Source organism: Phyllobates terribilis, unplaced genomic scaffold (genome assembly GCF_046119375.1).
Source record: "Phyllobates terribilis strain yellow unplaced genomic scaffold, ASM4611937v1 Scaffold_117__1_contigs__length_5270597, whole genome shotgun sequence".
In the NCBI taxonomy this organism is placed as follows: Eukaryota; Metazoa; Chordata; class Amphibia; order Anura; family Dendrobatidae; genus Phyllobates; species Phyllobates terribilis.
In genome coordinates this window covers 1,611,773-1,633,857 of record NW_027362877.1, presented here as the reverse complement: position 1 = coordinate 1,633,857, position 22,085 = coordinate 1,611,773, and the positions used below count along the sequence as shown (strand labels likewise).

Below are 22,085 nucleotides of genomic sequence, written 5' to 3'. Positions count from 1 at the left end.
TGCGCAGGTTCAGACCGGGGAACACACGAGCCCAAACTGTAACTCCAGAAGGCTTCTGTGGTGCACAGTCGTCTCATACGATCGCCGCCCCGGGTAGATGTAATAACTCCTTCTATACCCATAACACGTAAAGATGAGATCTGTCTATTATGTGGAGACATTAAATGTTTAGATGCCAGTCTGCAGTTTGTTGAGAGCATTCAGGCTGCGCTGACACACTGTTCCGGAATCCATGCGGGTTTCTTCTCGGTGATGACGTCTGTGGACGCGCCTAACCGTCTGATACATCAGCACCGGTTTGTCATTATCAATGGAATGTAAGATGCACCGACATCGGCTCCGCAAAACCAGCAGAATTAGATGAAGAAACATCTGAAGATAGTAACAATACTCCGTCCAATTACATATAACCGGTGGAATAATAACATTTATATTAATTTTCATATAAGTTTCATTTGAGGCATCGTATAAACGTAACTCAAAGCAAGCTAAAGCCCCTCAGGTCTCTAGATGTCAGACCAGAGCCGTCAATCCATAGACCCCAGATCTTGTCACATTTACAGACAGCATCTCCTTTTAGGTATATGCCTTTAGTATAAGTTTACCAGCCAGTTACCTTTATCATTCTGATATCATGGGCTCCTGATCTGCTATCTATTTTCTTGCCATATATAACATACGTGACGCCGCAATTTTGCCGTACTCAACATATCCCAGTATACATAGTAATGGTGAAAGCTCTACGTCAACTGAATAAACCCTGTTAATCATTGCTACAACACTCTTCCAGAAGGACACCAGGTTAGGACCGTTCCACATCATATGAAGCAGGTCTGCTATGGTAGTTTTGCATCTAGGACAGTGGGGACTTGAACGAAATCCGATGTTAAATAAGAATTGAGGCGTCCTGTATACCCGGTGTATCACATATATATGGACAGTCTATGGGATTCACTTACAGACAATTGTGGGACTCTTTCCAGTATATCTGACCAGTGATTTTCCTCTATGGTCCATTACACTCTCCCATTTCTCCTTTGATCGCGTCGGCTGGTTTGTCAATATAATGTTATAAAGTAATGAGATCAGTCCACGAGAACTGTGTAGATTTGCTATTCTCTGTATTATTGAGTTTCGGGGTAACCCTCCTTCCAGAACAATGCCTTCCCCCCGATACGCGCGCCTAAATTGTAAGTATCTATAGAATTCAGAGGAGGTAACTCATATTCATTGTGCAGCTGTGAGAATTCCTTAATCACATCACCTATCAGCACTTGATTGATTAAGTCTGTTTAAACCCTTGGAGCTCCAGGAGTTAAATCCCACCAGTTGCTGTAGATTTGGAAGCCATGGAGTGTTCCATAATGAAGAAAATTGTGAAACACCTTCTATTCCTTGTAATTCTTTCACCGTCCCCCAAAGTTTGTGACATAACAGCATAGTCGGTATTTTGCCTCCAAGTGTCCCAAACTTATGCGCCTCCAATACCTCATAGAGTTTATCTGATTGGAAATAATGCTGTAGCAACATAAGCTGAGCTCCCCTCCCCCAGGGTCGTCCCATCCCCACATACGCTGAGCTCCCCCTCCCCCAGGGTCGTCCCATCTCCACATACGCTGAGCTCCCCCTCCCCCAGGGTCGTCCCATCTCCACATACGCTGAGCCCCCCCTCCCCCAGGGTCGTCCCATCCCCACATACGCTGAGCTCCCCCTCCCCCAGGGTCGTCCCATCTCCACATACGCTGAGCTCCCCCTCCCCCAGGGTCGTCCCATCTCCACATACACTGAGCTCCCCCTCCCCCAGGGTCATCCCATCCCCACATACGCTGAGCCCCCCCTCCCCCAGGGTCATCCCATCCCCACATACGCTGAGCTCCCCCTCCCCCAGGGTCGTCCCATCTCCACATACGCTGAGCTCCCCCTCCCCCAGGGTCGTCCCATCTCCACATACACTGAGCTCCCCCTCCCCCAGGGTCGTCCCATCCCCACATACGCTGAGCCCCCCCTCCCCCAGGGTCGTCCCATCCCCACATCCGCTGAGCTCCCCGTCCCCCAGGGTCATCCCATCCCCACATACGCTGAGCCCCCCCTCCCCCAGGGTCGTCCCATCTCCACATACGCTGAGCTCCCCCTCCCCCAGGGTCGTCCCATCCCCACATACGCTGAGCCCCCCCCTCCCCCAGGGTCGTCCCATCCCCACATATGCTGAGCCCCCCCTCCCCCATGGTCATCCCATCCCCACATACGCTGAGCCCCCCCCCTCCCCCAGGGTCGTCCCATCTCCACATATGCTGAGCCCCCCCTCCCCCAGGGTCGTCCCATCCCCACATACGCTGAGCCCCCCCCTCCCCCAGGGTCGTCCCATCCCCACATATGCTGAGCCCCCCCTCCCCCAGGGTCATCCCATCCCCACATACGCTGAGCACCCCCTCCCCCAGGGTCGTCCCATCTCCACATACGCTGAGCCCCCCCTCCCCCAGGGTCGTCCCATCTCCACATACGCTGAGCCCCCCCTCCCCCAGGGTCGTCCCATCTCCACATACGCTGAGCCCCCCCTCCCCCAGGGTCGTCCCATCCCTGGATAGGTTGAAGCTGAGATGCCGAATAATACACCCATGGGTAAGGAACTGCAAGCCCTCCCATTGTTTAGTTTCTTTGCAATGTTTTCAGTGTAATTCTCGGAGTCTGTTTGCCCCATATTAATTCTCTAAGCTCCTGACTGACTTTAAAGAAAAGCCTCTGATTTATCCATATTGGGGGGTTGTGTAGAACATACAGCAGTTGTGGCATCCGGATCAGTGTGACCAGGTTAGCACGGCCCACCACCGACAACGGTAACTTAGACCAGGCGCCTCGTTTACCTCTAAATTTAATCAAGACTGGGTCAAGATTCAACTTCTCATAATCATTTATTTTTGCCGATATATTGATGCCTAAATATTTAAACTCCGATACCAATTGTGAACCCGAGTTAATGTAGTGGGAAGCGTTCTCATCTGTATTGTCCAATGGAAGTATGACTGATTTGCTCCAGTTTATCTTCAGACCAGAGTATTTTCCAAATGTTTCTATCGTTTCCATTGCTACAGGAAGGGACTCAGAAGTTTTAGCCAGAAATAATAAAGAGTCATCAGCGTATAACGCGACCTTCTCTTCACTGATCCCTCTACGAAACCCAACTATTCCTGGATGTTCCCTGATAACCGATGCCAGGGGTTCAATGCCCAGTGCAAAGAGCAGGGGGGACAATGGGCACCCCGGCCGCCTACCTCTACTCAGTCCAAAAGCCGGGGAGAGGTGTCCATTTACCTGTATTCTAGCCACCGGTTTACCATACAGCAATCTAACCCATGAAATAAAACTATGTGCTATACCAAACTTCTCCAACACCGCCCATAAATATTCCCACTCAACAGAATCGAAAGCCTTAGCGGCGTCCAGAGAATATACAGCCCTGTCCCCATCACCATCCACTGGCAACTGAAGATTAAGAAACAATCTGCGGATATTAACAGCTGTGGATCTAGCCGGCATGAAGCCTGACTGGTCGGTATGAATTACTGTAGAAATTATTGTATTCAATCTAGACGCCAGAACCTTCGCAATGATTTTAACGTCAGTTGACATTAAAGATATGGGCCTGTATGAGTCAGGAATTAAAGGGTGTTTACCTGGCTTAGGTATGACTACTATCACCGCCTGTCACGGGTGTGTCGCAACGAAGATCGTCAGGATTACACAGCCTGACTTCTCGCAGCTGAGTTTTTGGTGCTTTGTGTTTTTCGGCAGTGAGGGAGTTAACTCTCTCTCTCTCTGTGCTAGACAGGTCCAGCCTCGCCCAGCTGCAATCAATGCTGCTGTAGTGGGACTCCTTAAAATGCCTGCCGGTCTGTTAGGGAAGTGTCGGTGAAAGCATTTCATACAGACAAACAGAGCGGATCGTGGTGTTTTGGAGTTCTGAGCTAAGTGTATTTGGTGTGATTTTTCCCTTCCTCGCTTTATCATTTATCTCCTTTCCCGTTGGTGTTCCCTCTGTTGTTGTGAGTAGTTTTTGTATGCAAGGTAGTTTTTGGTTTGACCCTTGTACTGTCTCGTTCGTCTAAGTACTGAGTGTTGGCATATTATTTCCTGTCCCCTATTGTTGTGATCGGGGTCCTTCTCAGGACTAGATTACTGAGGTGCAGGGATCCTCAGGAGGTAGGGGTTACGCTGGCGGCCTGGACCTCTGTACCTTTAACAGTACCTCCAGGTAGAGGGATTAGTCAGGGCCCCAGCTTAGGGTCAGCTTAGGCCCCTGACCTCCTGTACGCAGAGACAGCGTGACATTTTCACCGACCAACTAAGATTCTCTCCAGCTACCATGGATCCAGTAGCCAGTCTAGCTCGGCAGTTGCAGAGTTTATCCATGGAGCTGGCGGACGTTAGGTCTAAGGTTTTGTATCCCCAGGAGCAAGCCGGACCAGAACCTAAAGTAGCTCTCCCTGACAGGTTCACTGGGGGGCGGGACAAGTTTTTTGTTTTCCGGGAGGCATGCAAGTTGTACTTTCGGCTGCGGCCTCGGTCATCGGGGAGTGAAGAACAAAGGGTGGGAATTGTCATCTCGCTCCTACAAGGGGACCCACAATCTTGGGCGTTCTCTCTTCCCCCGGGCTCCCCGGCTTTCCAGTCAGTGGATAAGTTTTTTGCAGCTCTGGGTCTCGTATATGATGACCCGGATCGGATCTCCCTTGCTGAATCTAAGGTACGTAGGATCCAGCAGGGAGATCGTCCGGCGGAGGAATTCTGTTCGGAGTTCCGTAGGTGGGCCACGGACACCCAGTGGAATGACCCGGCTCTTAGGAGCCAGTTTTGTCAAGGTTTATCCGACAAATTAAAGGATGTATTGGCACAGTATGACCCTCCCGCGTCACTGGAAGCCGCTATGGCCCTTGCTATTCGCATTGACAGACGGCTTCGGGAGAGCAGCGGGGTAACTCCACCCCCTGTGATGACTCCACCTCCTACAAGGTCCTCTCATATGGAGGTTCCCCTGGTCAGTCCAGAGGAGCCTATGCAATTAGGAGGGACATCATTTGGGGGGAGGGGACCGGTGGTGCGCCATAAGACAGGAAGGTGTTTCTTCTGCGGGAGAAAGGGACATTTTATTGGGGGGTGTCCATCCTGTCCCTTGCAGAGTGAAGAGTCGTCGGAAAACTGTTGATCCCAGGTTGTGTGGTGGACGGCAATCTGGGAGTAGGTATTTCGTTCCTAGGTTCGTCTCAGTTTCTCGTACCGGCGGAGGTGGTGGTGGGTACGAGAACTGAGAGGATATCTGTTCTTCTGAATAGTGGGGCCGGGGCTAATCTGGTGGACGCTCGGTTTGCCCGGGTTCAAGGTATGCGATTGAGTGAGTTGGCTAAACCCATCCCCATATTCTCGATCGATGCCAGGCCTCTCAGTCAGGGAAGTTTTTTGCAAGCTGTGCATAACGTAAAACTTCAAGTGGGGGCGATACATAAAGAACTGTTGTCTTGCTACGTGTTGGAGGGTCTTCCCACTCCTATAGTGTTGTGCCTTCCTTGGTTAACTAAGCATAACCCGGTTATTAATTGGCAATCCAGAGAGATAAGCCAATGGAGTAAATTCTGTAATAAAATCTGCATGAATACGGTCATCGGTGCGGTTACTCCTAGGGTCTTGCCTCCATTTCTGGCGGACTTTGAGGATGTATTCTCGGAGAAAGGGTGTCAGGAACTACCTCCTCATCGCGAGTATGACTGTTCTGTAAAACGCTCCCTGAGGCCAAGTTACCTAAAGCTAGGTTGTATAACCTTTCTGGTCCTGAGAGGCAGGCCATGAAGGATTATACTTCAGAAAGTCTGGCTAAGGGGCATATTAGACCTTCATCTTCACCGGTGGCCGCGGGGTTCTTCTTTGTTAAGAAGAAAGATGGAGGCCTACGCCCTTGCCTGGATTTCCGTGAACTTAATCGGATTACGGTCCGAGATCCGTATCCGCTCCCACTTATTCCCGATCTCTTTAATCAGATCGTGGGCGCCAAATGGTTCTCTAAGTTGGATCTCAGGGGGGCGTACAATCTGATTAGGATGAAGGAGGGGGATGAGTGGAAGACGGCGTTTAACACTCCTGAGGGGCATTATGAGAACCTTGTCATGCCATTCGGTCTGACTAATGCCCCGGCGGTGTTCCAACACTTTGTTAATGACATTTTTCGCCGCCTGGTGGGACAGTTTGTTGTCATATATCTGGATGATATCTTAATTTACTCGCCGGATCTGGTGTCTCATCAGGAGCACGTTAGGCAGGTGTTACAGATCTTGCGGGATAATAAACTGTATGCCAAATGGCAAAAGTGTGTGTTCGCCGTACAGGAACTCCAGTTTTTAGGCTTCCTGGTTTCAGCGTCCGGTTTTCGTATGGACCCTGGGAAAGTGCGGGCAGTTCTTGAGTGGGATCGGCCAGAGAATCTTAAGGCACTACAACGTTTCCTGGGGTTTGCTAATTATTACCAGAGGTTCATTCGTAATTTCTCGTCCACGGTTAAGCCTCTCACAGACATGACTAAAAAGGGGACGGATTTTTCTAGGTGGTCTGACAAGGCTTGTCAAGCATTCTCCTCCTTGAAAAAATGTTTTGCCTCGGCACCCATACTCATTCAACCTGATGCGTCACAGCCATTCATTGCAGAGGTAGACGCTTCCGAGGTAGGGGTGGGAGCAGTATTGTCACAAGGTTCGTCCCCTGGTAAGTGGCATCCGTGCGCCTTTTTCTCTAAAAAATTGTCGTCCGCTGAGAGGAATTACGATGTCGGCAATAGGGAACTCTTGGCCATTAAGTTAGCTTTTGAGGAGTGGCGCCATTTTTTAGAGGGGGCAGTCCATCCGGTCACCGTCATCACCGATCACAAGAACCTGCTATATCTGGAGTCCGCAAAACGTCTGAATCCCAGACAAGCTAGGTGGTCATTGTTTTTTACCAGGTTTAATTTTGTCATTACATATCGTCCTGGGTCAAAAAATGTAAAGGCGGATGCCTTATCTCGTAGTTTCCCTGGGGCCGGGAATACGGACGACCCGGTTCCTATCCTTCAGGAGGGGGTGGTGGTTTCGGCAGTATGCTCTGAGCTTGAGGAGGAGGTATTGGAGGCTCAGGGGGACGCCCCTGTTGGACCTCCGGGGAGACTGTTTGTTCTAGATCACTTGCGACAAAAGGTGATCGAGGCACACCATAACTCAGTTTTTGCAGGACACCCGGGGAGTAAAGCAACGGTGGATCTCCTCTCGCGTCGGTTTTGGTGGCCTAACTTACATAAGGAGGTGGTAACTTTTGTCGCGTCCTGTGGGGTTTGTGCGCGCTCTAAGACCTCACATACCCGTCCGTCTGGGGCCCTCTTACCTTTGAAGATCCCGGAGCGTCCTTGGACTCATCTGTCTATGGACTTTATTACGGACCTCCCGCCGTCTTCGGGTAAAACGGTCATACTCGTTGTAGTGGACAGGTTCAGCAAGATGGCACATTTTATCGCTCTTCCTAATGCTAAAACTCTTGCGCAGGTGTTCATTGGGGAGATTGTGAGGCTTCACGGGGTACCCTCCGATGTGGTGTCAGATCGGGGGTCTCAGTTTGTGTCCAAATTCTGGAAGGCGTTTTGTACACGGCGGGGGATGCATTTATCGTTCTTATCGGCTTTTCATCCTCAGACCAATGGTCAGACGGAACGTATGAACCAGAGCTTGGAGACATATCTCCGGTGTTTTGTGTCAGAGAACCAGGAGGACTGGGCTTCTTTCTTACCTCTGGCAGAGTTTGCTCTTAATAATAGGCGGAGCGAGTCCACTGGTAAGTCCCCGTTTTTTGGGGCATATGGTTTTCACCCCCAGTTTTGTACTTTCAGTAGGGGGGGCTCTTCGGGGGTTCCTGAGGAGGAGCGATTTTCCTCATCACTCGCTTCAGTATGGAGAGGGGTGCTGAAGAATCTGAATACTATGGGGAACCGATACAAACGTATGGCTGATAGGAGGAGAGTGTCTGGTCCGGACCTAAGTGTGAACGATCGGGTATGGTTGTCTACCAGGAATATAAAACTTAAAGTTCCCTCCTGGAAACTGGGTCCCAGGTTCATCGGGCCGTACAGGATCAGTTCTATAATTAATCCGGTGGCATTCCGTCTTGACCTCCCCCCTACGTTTAAAATTCACAACGTGTTCCACAGATCGTTGCTTAAGAGGTATGTGGCGCCGGTGGTACCGTCACCTTTACCTCCCCCTCCAGTGGTGGTCAATGGTAACTTGGAGTTCCAGGTATCGAGGGTCATCGATTCACGCTTTAATCGCCGGTCCCTTCAGTACCTGGTTCATTGGAAGGGGTATGGTCCTGAGGAGAGGATGTGGGTTCCTGCGTCGGATACTAACACAGACCGATTAGTTCGGGCCTTCCACACGACTCACCCGGATAAACCTGGCCCTGAGGGTCCGGAGGCCCCTCGTAGAAGGGGGGGTACTGTCACGGGTGTGTCGCCACGAAGATCGTCACGATTACACAGCCTGACTTCTCGCAGCTGAGTTTTTGGTGCTTTGTGTTTTTCGGCAGTGAGGGAGTTAACTCTCTCTCTCTCTGTGCTAGACAGGTCCAGCCTCGCCCAGCTGCAATCAATGCTGCTGTAGTGGGACTCCTTCAAATGCCTGCCGGTCTGTTAGGGAAGTGTCGGTGAAAGCATTTCATACAGACAAACAGAGCGGATCGTGGTGTTTTGGAGTTCTGAGCTAAGTGTATTTGGTGTGATTTTTCCCTTCCTCGCTTTATCATTTATCTCCTTTCCCGTTGGTGTTCCCTCTGTTGTTGTGAGTAGTTTTTGTATGCAAGGTAGTTTTTGGTTTGACCCTTGTACTGTCTCGTTCGTCTAAGTACTGAGTGTTGGCATATTATTTCCTGTCCCCTATTGTTGTGATGGGGGGCCTTCTCAGGACTAGATTACTGAGGTGCAGGGATCCTCAGGGGGTAGGGGTTACGCTGGCGGCCTGGACCTCTGTACCTTTAACAGTACCTCCAGGTAGAGGGATTAGTCAGGGCCCCAGCTTAGGGTCAGCTTAGGCCCCTGACCTCCTGTACGCAGAGACAGCGTGACACCGCCTCTTGCATTGAATGGGGTAGGGTTTTACTCCCTCACCGTCTCCGCAGGTAGCCAGTAAGTGGGCAAGTAGAATATCTCCAAATTTCTTATATATTTCTGTGGGAAGCCCGTCTAGTCCTGGCGATTTGTTATTAGCCATAGAGGCTACTGCCATTTGTACCTCCTCCAGCTGTAGTGGTCTGTTTAATAATTCTTGATCGTTACCGCTGAATGTCGGTAGTTTGATTTCCCTCAAGTAAGATAAGATTTGTTCTCTATTAAATTGCAGTTTGGGTGTATATAAATCTTTATAAAATTCTAGCAGAGTGTTTGAGATCTGGTCAGTCTGGTTTACTACCGCTCCTTCCCAGTCCTTCAGCACCAATAATAGACCTCCCCGTCTGGGCTCTTGCCATCACGGCCAATAAGTCTCCTGCCTTCTCCCCCTCCTCGATGAAGTGTGTCTGGGTGAAACATGCGTTTGTTTTTAGCTTTTTTCCTAATATGTATGGTATATGCTTCTTGCGCCTCTCCCCACTCCATCAGGTCCTCTTTTACACGGTTAGTACAGATTTCTCTTCTGTAGATCGAACTCTATCCCGTAAAAACTCCCCAAACTGTTTTGTCTTAGTTTTGGATCTGTTAATGGCCGGTATTAAGACTCCTCGTAAGCCGCTTTCATGGCATCCCATAATGTGTTTGCGACACTCGTTTGTCGTTTTCCTTATAATAATGTTCTAAGGTCGATGTGATCCGTGTAATATCTATAATGTGAAGCCAGAAGGGATTCATGGCCGATATAGTCAGAGAATCCAGCGGCCTGGGTAACAAACAGAGAGTAGTCAGCGAGGGTGAATGATCTGATAGCGTCTGGGCAGATAGTCCACTGTTCTCACCAAGGAGGAAATATGTTCTGTGCCCAATACCAGATCAATACGCCATAATGTTTTATGTGTCTTAGAATAGCAAGAAAACTGTCTAGTGTTCGGATATGTGAGACGCCATATGTCCACTAATGATAGTTCTGATAGTATTTCTCCAAACTTAGTTATGGGGCAGTTTTTGTAGCAGTGTCTGATTTATCTCTATCCCAATATGGATGGACACCATTATTGAAATCTCCCATACAAAAGGACTGGAACTCCCGGTCTCTTATTCATTAGTGAAGCAATATTTTTCAGACTAATGTTGTTATATGGAAGAGGAACATAGACGGCCGCAAGTAGAATTTCTTTTGTAAATATTTTTACAGTGGATCCCCGAAATCTGCCTTCTCCATCTATCTTGGAATCAATGAATTCAAAAGGGATCGTCCTATGTACTAGGATGCTGACCCCCCTAGAGTATGTGGAGAAGGCAGAGTGGAAGCTGTGGCCGATCCATGAGTATTTCATGCCCACAACACTGTTTTTCCCAAAGTGCATTTGCTGCAAACACCACTGCAGGCAGATGATCCCAGATATGCTCCATGACCGCCGCTCTCTTTAAGGAGTCCCCCAGACCTCTGACCTGGGCAGCCTTAAGGATGGCACCACTGCAGGCAGATGATCCCGGATATGCTCCATGACCACCGCTCTCTTTAAGGAGTCACCCAGACCTCTGACCCGGGCAGCCTTAAGGATGGCACCACTGCAGGCAGGTGATCCCAGATATGCTCCATGACCACCGCTCTCTTTAAGGAGTCCCCCAGACCTCTGACCTGGGCAGCCTTAAGGATGGCACCACTGCAGGCAGATGATCCCAGATATGCTCCATGACCGCCGCTCTCTTTAAGGAGTCCCCCAGACCTCTGACCCGGGCAGCCTTAAGGATGGCACCACTGCAGACAGGTGATCCCGGATGTGCTCCATGACCGCCGCTCTCTTTAAGGAGTCCCCCAGACCTCTGACCCGGGCAGCCTTAAGGATGGCACCACTGCAGGCAGGTGATCCCAGATATGCTCCATGACCACCGCTCTCTTTAAGGAGTCCCCCAGACCTCTGACCCAGGCAGCCTTAAGGATGGCACCACTGCAGGCAGGTGATCCCGGATATCCACCATGACCGCCGCTCTCTTTAAGGAGTCCCCCAGACCTCTGACCCCGGCAGCCTTAAGGATGACACCACAGCAGGCAGATGATCCCGGATATGCTCCATGACTGCCGCTCTCTTTAAGGAGTCCCCCAGACCTCTGACCCGGGCAGCCTTAAGGATGGCACCACTGCAGGCAGGTGATCCCGGATATGCTCCATGACTGCTGCTCTCTTTAAGGAGTCCCCCAGACCTCTGACCCGGGCAGCCTTAAGGATGGCACCAATGCAGGCAGGTGATCCCGGATATGCTCCATGACCGCCGCTCTCTTTAAGGAGTCCCCCAGATCTCTGACCCGAGCAGCCTTAAGGATGGCACCACTGCAGGGAGGTGATCCCGGATATGCTCCATGACTGCCGCTCTCTTTAAGGAGTCCCCCAGATCTCTGACCTGAGCAGCCTTAAGGATGGCACCACTGCAGGCAGGTGATCCCAGATATGCTCCATGACTGCCGCTCTCTTTAAGGAGTCCCCCAGACCTCTGACCCGGGCAGCCTTAAGGATGGCACCACTGCAGGCAGGTGATCCCGGATATGCTCCATGACTGCTGCTCTCTTTAAGGAGTCCCCCAGACCTCTGACCCGGGCAGCCTTAAGGATGGCACCACTGCAGGCAGGTGATCCCGGATATGCTCCATGACCACCGCTCTCTTTAAGGAGTCCCCCAGACCTCCAACCCAGGCAGCCTTAAGGATGACACCACTGCAGGCAGATGATCCCGGATAGGCTCCATGACCGCCGCTCTCTTTAAGGAGTCCCCCAGACCTCCAACCCAGGCAGCCTTAAGGATGACACCACTGCAGGCAGGTGATCCCGGATATGCTCCATGACCGCCGCTCTCTTTAAGGAGTCCCCCAGACCTCCAACCCAGGCAGCCTTAAGGATGACACCACTGCAGGCAGATGATCCCGGATATGCTCCATGACCGCCGCTGTCTTTAAGGAGTCCCCCAGACCTCTGACCCGGGCAGCCTTAAGGATGACACCACTGCAGGCAGATGATCCCGGATATGCGCCATGACCACAGCTCTCTTTAAGGAGTCCCCCAGACCTCTGACCCGGGCAGCCATAAGGATGGCACCACTGCAGGCGGGTGATCCCGGATATGCTCCATGACCGCCGCTCTCTTTAAGGAGTCCCCCAGACCTCTGACCCGGGCAGCCTTAAGGATGGCACCACTGCAGACAGGTGATCCCGGATATGCTCCATGACCGCCACTCTCTTTAAGGAGTCCCCCAGACCTCTGACCCAGGCAGCCTTAAGGATGGCACCACTGCAGGCAGGTGATCCCGGATATGCTCCATGACCGCCGCTCTCTTTAAGGATTCCCCCAGACCTCTGACCCGGGCAGCCTTAAGGATGGCACCGCAGGCAGGTGATCCCGGATATGCTCCATGACCGCTGCTCTCTTTAAGGAGTCCCCCAGACCTCTGACCCAGGCAGCCTTAAGGATGGCACCACTGCAGACAGGTGATCCTGGATATGCTCCATGACCGCCGCTCTCTTTAAGGATTCCCCCAGACCTCTGACCCGGGCAGCCTTAAGGATGGCACCACTGCAGGCAGATGATCCCGGATATCCTCCATGACTGCCGCTCTCTTTAAGGATTCCCCCAGACCTCTGACCCGGGCAGCCTTAAGGATGACCTCTGACATTCCATGAAAGGAATTTTACTTTATATATAGTTATAAGGGATTGAAAAATACAGGTGACTTGTAAGGTATCTCGCCTTTCTCTTCCCTTTTATAACCCTCTTTACAGTATTTCCACTTAGTCGGCTTGACCGCTAGTATTTGCAGAAGCAAACAACAAGTTATAGAAACAAAATCCCACATTTAAACAAGTAAATATTAATCCATCCGTTCAATCTGGATGAAGAAAGCCACCAGTCCATCCTGTAGCCGTATACAAGGCAAGCGAATGAAGAAAGGCACCAGTCCATCCTGTAGCCGTATACAAGGCAAGCGAATGAAGAAAGGCACCAGTCCATCCTGTAGCCGTATACAAGGCAAGCGAATGAAGAAAGGCACCAGTCCATCCTGTAGCCGTATACAAGGCAAGCTAATGAAGAAAGCCACCAGTCCATCCTGTAGCCGTATACAAGGCAAGCGAATGAAGAAAGGCACCAGTCCATCCTGTAGCCGTATACAAGGCAAGAGAATGAAGAAAGGCACCAGTCCATCCTGTAGCCGTATACAAGGCAAGCGAATGAAGAAAGGCACCAGTCCATCCTGTAGCCGTATACAAGGCAAGCGAATGAAGAAAGCCACCAGTCCATCCTGTAGCCGTATACAAGGCAAGCGAATGAAGAAAGTCACCAGTCCATCCTGTAGCCGTATACAAGGCAAGCGAATGAAGAAAGTCACCAGTCCATCCTGTAGCCGTATACAAGGCAAGCGAATGAAGAAAGGCACCAGTCCATCCTGTAGCCGTATACAAGGCAAGAGAATGAAGAAAGGCACCAGTCCATCCTGTAGCCGTATACAAGGCAAGCGAATGAAGAAAGGCACCAGTCCATCCTGTAGCCGTATACAAGGCAAGCTAATGAAGAAAGCCACCAGTCCATCCTGTAGCCGTATACAAGGCAAGCTAATGAAGAAAGGCACCAGTCCATCCTGTAGCCGTATACAAGGCAAGCGAATGAAGAAAGGCACCAGTCCATCCTGTAGCCGTATACAAGGCAAGCGAATGAAGAAAGTCACCAGTCCATCCTGTAGCCGTATACAAGGAAAGTCAATGAAGAAAGTCACCAGTCCATCCTGTAGCCGTATACAAGGCAAGCGAATGAAGAAAGTCACCAGTCTATCCTGTAGCCGTATACAAGGCAAGCGAATGAAGAAAGTCACCAGTCCATCCTGTAGCCGTATACAAGGAAAGCGAATGAAGAAAGTCACCAGTCCATCCTGTAGCCGTATACAAGGCAAGCGAATGAAGAAAGTCACCAGTCCATCCTGTAGCCGTATACAAGGCAAGCGAATGAAGAAAGTCACCAGTCCATCCTGTAGCCGTATACAAGGCAAGAGAATGAAGAAAGTCACCAGTCCATCCTGTAGCCGTATACAAGGCAAGCGAATGAAGAAAGGCACCAGTCCATCCTGTAGCCGTATACAAGGCAAGCGAATGAAGAAAGGCACCAGTCCATCCTGCAGCCGTATACAAGGCAAGCGAATGAAGAAAGGCACCAGTCCATCCTGTAGCCGTATACAAGGCAAGCGAATGAAGAAAGCCACCAGTCCATCCTGTAGCCGTATACAAGGCAAGCGAATGAAGAAAGTCACCAGTCCATCCTGTAGCCGTATACAAGGCAAGCGAATGAAGAAAGGCACCAGTCCATCCTGTAGCCGTATACAAGGCAAGCGAATGAAGAAAGGCACCAGTCCATCCTGTAGCCGTATACAAGGCAAGCGAATGAAGAAAGTCACCAGTCCATCCTGTAGCCGTATACAAGGCAAGCGAATGAAGAAAGGCACCAGTCCATCCTGTAGCCGTATACAAGGCAAGCGAATGAAGAAAGTCACCAGTCCGTCCTGTAGACGTATACAAGGCAAGCGAATGAAGAAAGTCACCAGTCCATCCTGTAGCCGTATACAAGGCAAGCGAATGAAGAAAGGCACCAGTCCATCCTGTAGCCGTATACAAGGCAAGAGAATGAAGAAAGCCACCAGTCCATCCTGTAGCCATATACAAGGCAAGCGAATGAAGAAAGTCACCAGTCCATCCTGTAGCCGTATACAAGGCAAGCGAATGAAGAAAGGCACCAGTCCATCCTGTAGCCGTATACAAGGTAAGCTAATGAAGAAAGCCACCAGTCCATCCTGTAGCCGTATACAAGGCAAGCGAATGAAGAAAGCCACCAGTCCATCCTGTAGCCGAATACAAGGCAAGCGAATGAAGAAAGTCACCAGTCCATCCTGTAGCCGTATACAAGGCAAGCGAATGAAGAAAGGCACCAGTCCATCCTGTAGCCGTATACAAGGCAAGCGAATGAAGAAAGGCACCAGTCCATCCTGTAGCCGTATACAAGGCAAGCGAATGAAGAAAGTCACCAGTCCATCCTGTAGCCGTATACAAGGCAAGCGAATGAAGAAAGGCACCAGTCCATCCTGTAGCCGTATACAAGGCAAGCGAATGAAGAAAGTCACCAGTCCGTCCTGTAGACGTATACAAGGCAAGCGAATGAAGAAAGTCACCAGTCCATCCTGTAGCCGTATACAAGGCAAGCGAATGAAGAAAGGCACCAGTCCATCCTGTAGCCGTATACAAGGCAAGAGAATGAAGAAAGCCACCAGTCCATCCTGTAGCCATATACAAGGCAAGCGAATGAAGAAAGTCACCAGTCCATCCTGTAGCCGTATACAAGGCAAGCGAATGAAGAAAGGCACCAGTCCATCCTGTAGCCGTATACAAGGTAAGCTAATGAAGAAAGCCACCAGTCCATCCTGTAGCCGTATACAAGGCAAGCAAATGAAGAAAGTCACCAGTCCATCCTGTAGCCGTATACAAGGCAAGCGAATGAAGAAAGGCACCAGTCCATCCTGTAGCCGTATACAAGGCAAGCGAATGAAGAAAGGCACCAGTCCATCCTGTAGCCGTATACAAGGCAAGCGAATGAAGAAAGGCACCAGTCCATCCTGTAGCCGTATACAAGGCAAGCGAATGAAGAAAGGCACCAGTCCATCCTGTAGCCGTATTCAAGGCAAGCGAATGAAGAAAGTCACCAGTCCATCCTGTAGCCGTATACAAGGCAAGCGAATAAAGAAAGCCACCAGTCCATCCAGTAGCCGTATACAAGGCAAGCGAATGAAGAAAGGTTCCAGTCCATCCTGTAGCCGTATACAAGGCAAGCGAATGAAGAAAGTCACCAGTCCATCCTGTAGCCGTATACAAGGCAAGCGAATGAAGAAAGCCACCAGTCCATCCTGTAGCCGTATACAAGGCAAGCGAATGAAGAAAGGCACCAGTCCATCCTGTAGCTGTATACAAGGCAAGTGAACAATCAACCTAAAACGAAAAAGGGTTAAACACTTCCTGGGGGCCTGCAATATTCAGATATAGCTCAGGATAGTTGTGTCCACTGGGCCGTGGGCTAGGCAGTAAAGGATATGACCCCAACAGTCAATCGGGAAACTCCGATGATATATATCTTTAATTATCCAGATTCAAAGTTACTGATTTTGATGGATCCTCGGCTCATTCAGATCAATCCAGCGGAGTGCGTCTTTCAGATGTTCAAAAAAGAAAGTCTCTCCCAGAGCCGCCACTCTAAGTTTTGCAGGGTAAATCATGGAGTATGAGGTTTGCAGACTACGCAGCCTTCAGTTTACATCAAGAAACTGCGCCCTATGTTTTGAAACTTCAATGGAGTAATCCGGAAAAAAGGAAATTCTTTGGCCGTTAATAGAGATGTCCCCTTTATCACAGGCGGCCTTAAGGGTGGCATCTCTGTCTTTGTAGTGCAGCAGCTTTATTAATACTGGACGTGGAGGGGACCCTGGTGACAATGGCCGGGTTGGCACCCTGTGCGCCCTTTCCACAGCAAAGAAGGCAGACAGGCAATCAGCCCCAAACAAAGAACATAACCATGTCTCAAAGTACTCATTCAGATTATTGCTCACAGTTTTTTCAGGGACACCCATCACTCTTATATTATTTCGCCGGAGTCTGTTCTCCAATCATCAGTTTTAGGTAATAGGGCCATGATCGGCTGTCCATGTCTGTGGCTGTCCTGTGATATCTGAGACTGTTTATCCTCCAGATCACTGGTTCTGCCCTCTGCTGCTGTAGTGCGGTCGTTAACCTTTTGTAGCCCTTGCCTCATAAAACAAAGTTCCTCTTTAATCTCTCCCATCTGACTGTTAAGTGAGGCTAAAGCAGCTTCATACTGTGTTACAGCCACAAACACATCCTTTATCGTGGGCTCATTAATGTTCTGATCTGTATTATGGTGGGAAGCAGTGATTTCTGGCTGAGGCTGCGGGCACGGGAACTTGCAGAGACCTTATCAGCAGTGTTATTGAATTCCTCTGAAAGCACAGAGAAAGGATTAGACACCTCAATGATTTGTGTCTGTGCCTCATTGTCAGTGGAGGCTCCTGTGTCTGAAGCTCTAACACATCCAGCCAGCCTCAGTGCTGTGCCTGCAGCCACTGACTTCCCTGTTCTGTTACCTGCTGCAGAGGAGCCTGCGCCATCTTGGGTGCCTCCATTCCCTCCTGCTCCCCGTCGTCTCGCTGCTGCTCCTCTGGCCATGATGGCTCCTCCTATGCACACCGGTCAGTGCTAGGACGTGTATAGAAGGGGTAATACCGCTTTTTATTAAGTTAGGGGACCAATGGATCCTCCGGCAGGCTAGTTATCCCAGGGGCTCTCCTAGCACACTTCCACTCACATGTCCGTCCACGCCACGCCCCATGGGTGTAATTTTTACACATGGACTAATTAAACGCATGTTTTTACTTGGAGCTGGATACCGCATCTTCTTTGGCTATTCATCACGCTTTGATCAGAACCTTCTCCCGTGCTCCAATCATGAACCACACAGGTGAGTTGGATTTATTTTATCTCTTATCAGTAATCATGTCCACAGTATGTCTACGAGCATGATAGGAAACCTTAGAAGACTGGAATAGCACTGAAGACACATTAACCACTTAAGGACCCAGCCACTTTGTATGTTAATGACCCGGCCTCATTTTACAATTCTGACCGGCGTCACTTTATGTGGTAATAACTCTGGAGCTTCCGCACATCCCAGCGATTCTGAGAATGTTTTTCGTGACACATTGCTCTTCATGTTAGTGGTAAATTTTGGTCGTTATTATTTGCATTTATTTATGAAAATATCAAAAATTTCACCCAAAAAAATTGAGAGTTTTGCAATTTTCCAACATTGAATTTTTATGCCTTTAAACCAGATATTTATTAACTATTTTTGGTGGTAAAACTAACATTTACTACATGTCTACTTTACATCAGAGTCATTTTTAAAACAAATATATTTTTTGTTACGAAATTAGAGGGTTAGAAATTTATCAGAAGTTTCTCATTTTTACAAGAATATTTACAAAACCTATTTTTTAGGGACCACATCATGTTTGACTTTGAGGGGCCTATGTGACAGAAAATACCCCAAAGTGACACGATTTGAGAAACTGCACCAATCAAAATTGCTCAAAACCACATTCAAGAAGTTTATTAACCCTTTAGGTGCTTTACAGGAATTAAAGCAATGTGGAAGAGAAAAATGAAAAATTATTTTTTTCCCACAAAAATGTTGCTTTAGCCCCAGATTTTGCATTTTTACAAGAATGAAAGGAGAAAATGCATCATACAATTTGATGTGCACTTTCTCCTGAGTACACCGATACCCCATATGTGGGGGAAAACCTACTGTTTGGGTGCATGGCAGGGCTCAGAAGGGAAGGAGCGCCATTTGACTTTTGGAGTGCAAAATCGTCTAAATAGATAGCGGACGCCATGTCACGTTTGCAGAGCCCCTGATGTGCCTAAACAGTGGAAACCCCCCATAACTGACCCCATTTTGGAAACTACAACGCTCAAGGAATTTATCTAAAGGTATGGTGAACATTTTAAAACCACAGGTGTTTCACAAAATTTTAAGAAATTGGACTGTGAAAATTAAAAATTATGTTTTTTCTCCAAAAATGTTGTTTTAGCCACGAATTTTTCATTTTCACAAAGAAATCATCCAGGGGTGCAGTGATCATATTGACTCCATATGTGTTTCACAAAATGTTATACCATTGAACGGAGAAGAACAAAAATGACATATTTACCACTAAAATGTTGTTTTAGCCCCAGATTTTACATTTTCACAAGGGGAAATGGGCAAACATGACCACATAATTTGTTACACAATTTCTGCTGAACGTGGCGATACCCCATATGTGGCTGTACTGTACTGCTTAGCCACATGGCGAGACTCGGGAGGGAAGGAGCAATATTTGACTCTTGGAGAACAAATTTTCATAGAATAATTTGCAGACTCCATATACAGAGCCTCTAAGTGGCAGAAGAGCAGAATCCCCCCTCAAGTGACCCTATTTTGAAAATTATAACCCTTTAAGAATTTATCTACTATTGTAGTGATGAATTTGACTCCATGAATGTTTTCCAGAAACTATCAGCAATGAATGTTGCCAAGTGAAAATGCAAATCTGCCATTATAGTGCCTGGTACATTGTAGTGACTGGTACATTGTAGTGTCTGGTACATTGTAGTGCCTGGTACATTGTAGTGACTGGTACATTGTAGTGTCTGGTACATTGTAGTGACTGGTACATTGTAGTGCCTGGTACATTGTAGTGCCTGGTACATTGTAGTGCCTGGTACATTGCAGTGTCTGGTACATTGTAGTGTCTGGTACATTGTAGTGTCTGGTACATTATAGTGCCTGGTACATTGTAGTGACTGGTACATTGTAGTGTCCGGTACATTGTAGTGACTGGTACATTGTAGTGTCTGGTACATTGTAGTGCCTGGTACATTGTAGTGACTGGTACATTGTAGTGACTGGTACATTGTAGTGACTGGTACATTGTCGTGCCCGGTACTTTGTAGCGCTCAGTACTTTGTAGCGCCCAGTACATTATGCCCGGCTCGTGCTTATGGAGTCACACACCCTGGAAATTAAGTGGGCTCTTCTATCTACATTAATGACAAACATGTGGACGCTAACAGCGGTTTTGGCACACTGTGGGGCCTAGGAGGAGGGGGGTATTTGGATTTGGGAGCGCAGATTTTGCTGGATTTCTTTTAGTGGGAGCCACGTCACTTTTCCAGAGCCTTTGTTCTACCAGTAATATGGATGCCCCCTATACTTCTGTTTACAGATGATGAACCTGAGTAGGGACTTGTTTTTTGTGGGTTGAGTAGAAGCTTTTATTGGTGGCATTTTGGATCACATTTATCCTGTGCTCTACGCTGAGCACTTACATCGGGGCTTCAATCAATATTTACAAAATACGTGTTTCAGATGACACCTCCGAGGGATCCATTCATATAATGAGACAGCAGAGTTGCTCTGGACTCTGTGTTGGCTCTGATCAGCGGTGTCCTTTTTTTCAAAAGTGCACAAAGCTGTGGCGGACCGCGCTTTTATGCACGCTTAAAAAGACGGACACCGACGGATCACAGGTCAGACGGCGTCCACAATGTCTCCATCTGCCTCATTATAAGAAATCAGTCTGTCTGAATCACAAGCTGAATCATTTACATGGCAGCACGGGACTTGTGTAAGAACAATATGGAAGTAAAGGATGGAAGTAATATTAAAGCCAGTAATTATTATACACTGGACATTATTACACACCTGTGGAAACATCTACCGGAATCTCCTCCTTCCCGTCACTCACACACGGCTGATCCCCCCTCGTCATCGCTTCTTCTTCTGTCTCGTCCTCCTCTTTATTCTTAGTCGGATCTTCCTCCTGATATATCAGATGTAACAATCAGCGCAATACAAGAAACCACCAAAATCTGTGACATCTATGACCTCGATCAGAAATGTCCCCCCATATACAGATCCGGTACAGGGCTCAGCACCGTCTACCTGATGACTCTCCGGGATGTTGTGATTCTCCTCTGGACAGTCCTGGGGATACAGAGGACGGGGACATCTCTCTGGTGGATTTCTTTCCACGAGTCCATCTGTAGGAAACACATAGTGACAGAATACAGTGACATGTAAAAGTTTGGGCCCCAATGGTTAAAATTACTGTTATTGTGAACAAGCAAGTTGAAGATGAAATGATCTCTAAAAGGCCTAGAGTTAAAGATGACACATTTCCTTTGTATTTTAGGCAAATAATAAATAAATAATGCAAAAGTTTAGGCACCCTGCATGGTTAGTACCTAGTAGCACCCCCTTTTGCAAGTATCACAGCGTGTAAACCTTTTTTGGCCAAATTCTTATTTGAGGGATTTTCATCCTTTCTTCCTTTGAGAATTCTTCCAGTTCTGTGAGATTCTTGGGTCGTCTTGCCTCCTCTGCTATTTTGAGGTCTAGCCACAGATTTTCAAGATGTTCAGATCAGGGGACTGTGAGGGCCATTGTAAAACCTTCAGTTTGCGCCTTTTCAGGTCTTCTATTGTGGATTTTGACCTGTTTTTAGGATCATTATCCTTTTGTAGAAGCCATCTTCTTTTCACCTTCAGCTTTTTTACAGATGCTGTTATGTTTGCATCAAGAATTTGTTGAAATTTCATTGAACCCATTCTTCCCTCTACCCGTGAAATGTTCCCTGTGCCACTGACTGAAACAGAACCCCAAAGCATGATTGATCCACCCCCATGCTTAATAGTTGGCGAGATGTTCTTTTCCTAAAATTCTGTGCCCTTTTTCCTCCACACATACCTCTGATCATTTTCTATTTTAACCTCATCGGTCCACAGGACTTGTTTCCATAATGCATCAGGCTTGTTTAGATGTTCTTTTGTACTTCTGACACTGAATTTTATGGTGAGAATGCGGGAGAGGTTTTCTTCTGATGACTCTTCCATGACGGCCATATTTGTGCAGGTGTCTCTGAACAGTAGGACAATGTACCTCAACTCCAGAGTCTGCTAAATCTTTGTGAAAGTCTTTTGCAGTCAGCTGGGTGTTCTGATTTGCCTCTCTAGCAATCCTACGAGCAGCTCTCACTGAAATTTTGCTTGGTCTTCCAGACCTTATATTGACCTCCACTGTGCCTGGTAACTGCTATTTCTAAATTACATTTCTGAGGAAAGGGCAACTTGAAAACGCTTTGCTATCTTCTTATAGCCTTCTCCTGCTTTGTGGCCTCCACCATTTTCTGAGTACTTGGCAGCTGTTTAGAAGAACCCATGGCTGCTGGTTCTGGCACAATGTTAGAGGAGGCTGGGTTTTTATAAAGCTAAGAAATTGGCAT

General features: G+C 48.4%; 2 protein-coding genes across 2 annotated transcripts in view; both read right to left on the bottom strand.

The window, feature by feature from the left end:
- LOC141201530 (uncharacterized) overlaps positions 1-20,586 on the bottom strand; it is a 63,533-nt gene extending 42,947 nt beyond the window's left edge. Inside the window, exon 1 of the mRNA XM_073663532.1 lies at positions 20,507-20,586. The gene's annotated coding sequence lies outside the window, so the exon portion shown is untranslated. The remainder of the gene's footprint in view (positions 1-20,506) is intronic.
- The window catches only part of LOC141201524 (uncharacterized), a 240,722-nt gene that overhangs the window by 218,145 nt on the left and 492 nt on the right, over positions 1-22,085 (bottom strand). Inside the window, exons 2-3 of the mRNA XM_073663527.1 lie at positions 20,747-20,844; positions 20,507-20,624 (exon numbers count right to left, since the gene is read on the bottom strand). Of these exons, the coding sequence (XP_073519628.1) occupies positions 20,507-20,573 (67 nt within the window). The 5' untranslated portion in view covers positions 20,574-20,624; positions 20,747-20,844. The remainder of the gene's footprint in view (positions 1-20,506; positions 20,625-20,746; positions 20,845-22,085) is intronic.